General features: G+C 41.7%; 2 protein-coding genes across 2 annotated transcripts; both read left to right on the forward strand.

Moving 5' to 3' along the window:
- The first annotated feature begins 668 nt into the window (after window positions 1-668).
- On the forward strand, window positions 669-2,417 carry si:ch1073-143l10.2 (uncharacterized protein LOC565165 homolog). Its single transcript, XM_037271357.1, has 6 exons — window positions 669-886; window positions 953-1,016; window positions 1,103-1,172; window positions 1,243-1,316; window positions 1,569-1,820; window positions 1,878-2,417. The coding sequence occupies exons 1-6, from the start codon at window positions 799-801 to the stop codon at window positions 1,960-1,962; spliced, it is 633 nt and encodes a 210-aa protein (XP_037127252.1). The 5' UTR covers window positions 669-798; the 3' UTR covers window positions 1,963-2,417.
- A 152-nt stretch (window positions 2,418-2,569) lies between these two features.
- On the forward strand, window positions 2,570-3,806 carry tex36 (testis expressed 36). Its single transcript, XM_037271401.1, has 4 exons — window positions 2,570-2,785; window positions 2,931-3,068; window positions 3,253-3,327; window positions 3,405-3,806. Exons 1-4 carry the CDS (start codon window positions 2,729-2,731, stop codon window positions 3,705-3,707), a joined length of 573 nt encoding a protein of 190 aa, XP_037127296.1. The 5' UTR covers window positions 2,570-2,728; the 3' UTR covers window positions 3,708-3,806.
- The last annotated feature ends 2,973 nt before the right edge of the window (window positions 3,807-6,779 follow it).

Raw genomic sequence — 6,779 nt, forward strand, 5'->3', positions numbered from 1 at the left:
GCGACTTCCGCTTTCTAAAAACAAACTCGTTTACCGAACTAATAATGTTTCAGATTAAATGAAAATATTTAGAAATACATAAAATAATATATTATATGATGCTATTTCATTTTATACTGCTTTAAAGATAAATATAATTGTTAAACTCGAGAACGTGAACCCGGAAGTGCTTGATAGGCCACCGTTCGAGAATGGTTGAGAATATTCTCATTTCCGCTTGGAAAGAACTGGAAAGAACTCTTAAGAAATTGGTCGTTTTGTGCAATATATTTTCATATTCTTTTCAAAAATATGCAATGTCATATTTTATTATCCCATCGAGTTTTGTTCCTTTTACTCAATTACATATTTTTCGATTTTTATTTGTTTCCAAAAAAGGCCCAATTAATAATTAAATTATATCACAAGATAATTAAATTAGATTATATCATTAACAAAAAATCACTCCAATTTTAGATTTGACCGTTTCCCAACAAAAGTACCAAAAAACATCCCGTTTCACAACATGCATATAAAATACGCATAAATGCACGCAAAATAAAACAAACAGGCTACCACGTTGTATCCTATAACACTTTTGATATATTTTATCATTAATTTCGAGACTATTATTTCACTCAGCTGCTGATTGGCTGAAGGAGATCACGGTGCCAGCTGTGGGCGGGGCATTCATCAGCTGACGGCAACGTTTTAACAATCAGCTGTTGTGTTCGACCGCCTCACAATCGTGCATGGAAGATAAAGAAAACTCGATTTGGTGTGTTAGGACAGCCAAAGTACTTGTTCGTGTGTACTGTCATGGCGAGCTGGAAGAATCATGTACGTGCTCAACTGCAACGTAGAAATCAAAAAGAGAAACATCCATACGAGGGCGTGTATAGAAGTTGTAAGCCTATTTTTATATTCAAAATATTCTTTGCATAAACTGGCCTTGACTTGACCTATGTTTTAGTGTCTCAATTGGAAGAACGCTTTGAAATTCGCCAGCAGTTCTTGGAGGATGTCCAGTCAACAAGGTTAGAAATGTCAGCAGTTATTTTGCCATTCTTTTCCCAAATTGATAACACTTGACAAATAAAATTTCAACATCGACTTTGAACAGCTCACAAGGTGGGGAAAATGTCAGATTACTTCAACTTGGCCTCAGAGAAAGTGAGCATCTTGCTGATAAGGTAAGAACAGAGTTTGAACTGAACATCTGGAGCATATTTATGGTCTGCTCATGTCTTTGTGTGTCTTCAGTTGTCTCAGACTGTCTCCGATTTGACCACCGTCCTGCATCTGAAAGATGCTGAGCTGCAGCACTGGCAGTCACGGTAAGATGCTGTTGAGTTTGTCGTTGTGGTTTTTGATTTTGATAGCATGCAACCTTTGCTAGTTTGCTAGTGTACAACCTTCTATTTGCTGCCTGTAACCTTTCAACTTCCTACATACCAAGTTGGGTCTAAACTTTTAAGTTTGGGAAAAAAGATTGTGGTCCCGAACCAGATCCCTGTGGTACTCCACATGTAATTTTAGTTTCCTTTTTTTTATCTCAAATGCACCAAATCATTCTCGTTCCAATTCAGTGTGTCCCACCACCGCCAAGAGGCTCTCACTCTGGCTAAGACAAGCAACACCCTGAAGACAACCCTTTACCAACATGAGTACACCATCGAGCAACAAACAAAAGAACTGGCCACCCTGCACACGGAGCAAAGCGGCCTGAAGGAGGCGCTGTCGCAGGCTTGGAACGAGAAGGAGAATCTTCTGCGGCGGTGGATGGAGGAGAAGAAGCAAGAGGCGGACAGGCTGAATAAATACAACGACGCACAGGAGAGGTACGTGCAAATCCAACACCGGCCCGTTTCCCAGACTCATTGGACGATCTTTTCCAGGTGGCAACGTGTGGCCAAGCGTTTGAGAAGGCACCTGTACAAGAATGGGAAGAAAGCCAGTGAGCCTGTCACAAGCAACTCTTAAAACCGGTGGCAAAATGTCGTTTCAAAAGATTGTAATCGCCTGTTAAATATTAATCAAGGAATTCAAGTCAGACAAATAATTTCTAACAGGTATTATTAATCGATGACTTTGAGCGCAATGATGATGTTGGACCTCATCAAAGTCCCTTGTGTCACCTTATTACACACTTATGATGTCACACTTTATTTTTGCAACCGTGTTTTCAGTGTTACTTTAACACAAATGACCTTTATCCAGGTAATGCTTTTCTATAACGTAACGTAAAATTTTAGCGCGCTTAAAGTGACCGCGAAAATAACCGTTCATGTTATCAATCCCTTGGTTGGAATGTATCTGTAAAGAAAACAACCTTTTAAACATTTTTAGAATAAGTCATATTTGCTGCTAATAAATCACTTGGGAAAGCTAAAATAACTGTTCTGATAATTGTGGGAATAAAGTCACTGATTTGCTAATTTAATGTTCCTTTTATTAGTGTTGTGTCACTGTTAAGTCAAATCTCAGTTAAATTTCTTATCACTTTATATCCTTAATTGAAAGAAAAACGAATGATTATAGGTCCCCCCCCCCCCCCCCCCCCCCCCCCCCCCCCCCCTTTGTATTGCAGTTCTTCATTTGAGTGGCCAACTAAGAGCTCATATCTCATTGGTTGTCAAATGCACTGTTGCCATAGTCACCAGCAGTGTTTTCACGACCTATTAAGTCAAGCAGTGTGTGCGTACATGCGCCATTTTGCTGCCAAACTACTCCTTCAAACTCTGTCAGCATGGTAAAAGGTGGCAAGCGTTATTCATCAGAATCAATGGGTAATGACGGCAAATGGGTAAGGCAATTTTCATGCTTATATGACTTACTTGCACTCATGAAAATGAACATCTGTAATATATAAAAACAAGTTTTTGTTTAATGGAGCCCTGAAGATGTTCAAGTATATCTAATGTTGTAGCACGCTGTAATTTCCTCTTCAGTTTCCTCATCCGGATGCCCAGCCCGTCGAGGGGAGGAATCGTGAGATATCCACGAGCACCGGGAGGATGCTGACTCAGATTCACGCACAATTGCCGCAAGCTTTTAAGTTCGAACGCTTTACCAAGACGAGAACAGACGTACGTATCGGTGTCAAGAACTATCGAAACGCATTCCTTCAGATCCTGTTAGATAGAGGAGATAACAAAATTGGCCACTCTTGGCCAGTTAGCTCAGCGTGAGCATCTTGATGTCAGCGGTGGCCCACAGCAGCTCCTTAAAATGTTCTCATTTTTTGTGTTTGAATGTCTTCCTGTTTGACAGAAATCAAGAGCATATCCAAGTTCAAATCATGACAACAAGCTATCCGTCAAGGACAGTATCATTGTCTTTGATGATGTGAGTACCAACCAATCTACCTATCTAGCGTACTTCCTTGAAATCATCTTTATTCAAGTCTTTTCTCATGGGCCCAGGGTGCAGGCCGTAAAAAATGCGACGAGGGAGTCAGTCACCACAAATCTCACCTTTGCATGTGCCAGCACGGGGTCCCGCTCACCATGGAGAGAAATTCGGTCTACGGGGCTGATTTTGCAGAGCAACCCGTCGTGGAAGCCACCAGGAGCCGGCGCTTTACGCGCGACCACCAGACAAAGTGCGGTGAGTCGTCTCTGGACGGAGGAGACTTCATGTGGTTTGGACAAGATGCTTACGACGACTACGACAGCCTGGAAGTGCTGGGATTCGCCAATCTTAATGCGGGCTCCAGACCTCTGTAAACCACAGTGGTGGGCTGCACGCTAGCTACTACACTAGTTTTGAGTTAATATTTATCTACGTTTGGGGATGCTGATTATTCAATAAATGTACATCTCTTATTCATGTGTGCAGATAGCTACAGAAGGGTTTTGCAAACTCAAATTGGCTGGAACACATTTTGACAATCAGTGGATGGAAAACTGCTAACGTCGGCAGATTGGCCTCCTCAGGGTGAATTGATTGGTTGATAAAATAGTTCTAATACTAATCTAGTTTAAATTACATTATCCAGCACAATTGATTGGGAAGGCCTTGGGCAGATTAGATCAACATAGCAACACATGAGAGCTGACTCCTGATTGGACAACCGAAACAAAAACAAGTCTAAAATACATGTACGTGTGGTTTCACACAATTTTATGGAACATTTTATGATAAGCGTTTCAGACAATGGTTGGATATAGTTTAGCGCTATGGCCATTCCAAAGCGGTTCAAACGCTCACCAGCAGAGGGCAGCAGCGCAATGTCAGCTCGCCCAGATAGACCTGCTAAGTGACTAATTGGCTTTGTGGGATAAGAGAAACCCAGAAAGCCAGCGAGCTCTTCATCAATACAAATGAGAACATAAGTGAGATGAACAAATCTATTTCCAGAGGGGGGGACGCGTGGGAGTGAATGGGAGAAAGGCACTTATGGGAGGCCCAGCTCTCCCCCACCTCAAAAGCTGATGTTTTTCCCTGTAGTGCTTTCAGAGCAGCTGCTGCTTCTTAATTCTTCATTGGGGAGAGACTTGCAAGGATTAATGAGCTACGGTTTCACAGTTGCAGAGGTTGCGCTCACATCGTCTTAGTTCGTTGAACTCGAAACATTTGTATTCAAAACTCGCACAACTTTTAACCGATAGTTGTCCCGGTTGTGTTATTGTCGATGTTTTATGTGTTGTATTATTTTGCATCATGTTACGTAAAGCACTTTGTTACAGCTACAGGTTTTGTAAAAACGCAATACAGTAAAGACAAAGAAAATAAAGTAAAACTAATCATCATTCGAAGAGCCTCAAAATCGACCCAAAAAATCTAACCAAAATGAAATATCTCAAATTCATGCAAAAATAATTATTTTAGTTGCTATAGTTGTATCAGATATGAGTAGGTTTAGCTTAAAATGAGATGTTAGCTAGCTAGCTACAGATGTTTCGGTTTTAAATCTTACCAGGTCAAATTCTCCTTGAAATACTCCTCAATAATTACATTAATAACTCACCTCAACACTAAAGTTAAGAAAACATAAAACTGCTTTTAATACAAGTTTTATTTTTATCTCCGTAATGAAACATGTCACTTGTGTTACCCTTGACGCCATTTCCACTGCACGTCCAAGTTGGTTCAACCTTTTCGTCGCTCCAAGTGTATAAAACTTTATTAGTCCATTTTTACGAGACATGCGGAGGCCCTGGGCAATTTCCTGTGTTTGCCTCATGCTAAATCTGACCCTGTGAGTACTTTTGCCAATCTCACAGCCACATAAGTCAAACTATTGTCAACACCTCGACGGAAGCCACAAACATCCCAAGGGAGGGTTTTTAATACCTAACAAGGAAGGCGTAATAGGAGAGCACATTCCATGATGTACGTGAGCGCGTGCATCATGTCGGGAGGCAAAATGGCAAGCTTATGTCAACACGTTTGCTCGGTGGAATATCAAACCTGCTCCCAAGGACAGCAGGCAGTACGAGGTGGTAAACAAGCACGGGGAGCACCAAAGCTTTGCACCTCATGAATATGAAACGAGACGAGGCTTTAAATCAACATGCACTCTTGCGCTCTTCATTCTTAGCGTTGGCTGTGATTTATTCGCAGGTTGTGTGTGTGCGCTTTTGATGTGTTGAGCGAGCGGAGAGATCTTGCACCTGTTTGAGGAGGAGGGGGGGAAAAAATAGCAAGAGCTTGATTTGCCACTTGCATTATCAGCGACAAGAAAGGAAAGAGAGGCTGACGCTGTCAAGCGTGCGTTTAAAACTGTTTCTTAGTCGGACTGAACATTCTTGAAAAGCAATCCGATTTTTTTCACCATTGCGATCACGATTTACGATCCGATTGTTTTTTCCGAGGATGTCTTTCAATGTCTTTTCTTAATCAACTTAAATAACTTCAAGGCTCACTTTTTTGACGCAAAGTTCATTGTGACCTTCTTCCGATGATGTTCCAAGTCTAAGAATGAGACGACCTGATTTCCGACAGAAAAGATAACATCCCACTCGACATCTTGACTGTTTCTCATTCGTCGTTGCCGGAAAATCTCATCAGACCTTCGACGTGCCACCAAAGAATCGAAATTGGCACTGAACGACGTCGCTAGCTCAATTGTGCTTCGTTTCGAACGTCCCAATGTAGCATGTTGATTAGCATGTAAGTGGTGGACAAAATGTAAACAAAGAGCATACAACACTCCATCAGTAATGCCACCTGAGAGTGTGAAGAGGGATGGATGCACGTGTCTTGCATAGATGAGGGAAATCGGCTCGTAAATACGAATTCCGTTTGAAGCCACAAAATTATACAAAACTTCTTTGATTCGATTAATTTGCTTTCAGTCTCTTAGTTTACCTCGACGCCTGCAATAGAGAAAATGTCGGCTTACATCATAAGGTTAAAAGCATGAGAGTGCATCATAAGAATAACCGTTTTGAGATATTTACAACCCTCGTCCCCCCCCCCCCCCCAAAAGCAAGGTGCAGCATTAGCAGGCGGCAAGCATGCAGCTCACTGCCAGTGTGCATTGAAGTCCTTCAGATTTAGCAGCACGCATCATGATCTTACACTCTGAAGTCCAAGAATGGCGTTGCATTTTAAAAAGGTCAAACGCTCGCATTTGCGCCAGGAGCAAGTGTGAGGGGAGGAGAATTAACAGCTCTCGCTGCAGATATGTTTGCACATAGCTCATCTACCTTTCCTTGTGTGCTCACACAGTCAGATTAATGACAACCAGATAAAGATGTGTGTTGTTTTAATAATTCGCTACGATTCAGACTAGTAAAAGCAAGCGAGCCAGGTCAAATGATATTACACGAGTGTCTTTTTGCCAGGTTGAC

The sequence above is a fragment of the Syngnathus acus genome, chromosome 15 (assembly GCF_901709675.1).
Source record: "Syngnathus acus chromosome 15, fSynAcu1.2, whole genome shotgun sequence".
Taxonomy (NCBI): domain Eukaryota; kingdom Metazoa; phylum Chordata; class Actinopteri; order Syngnathiformes; family Syngnathidae; genus Syngnathus; species Syngnathus acus.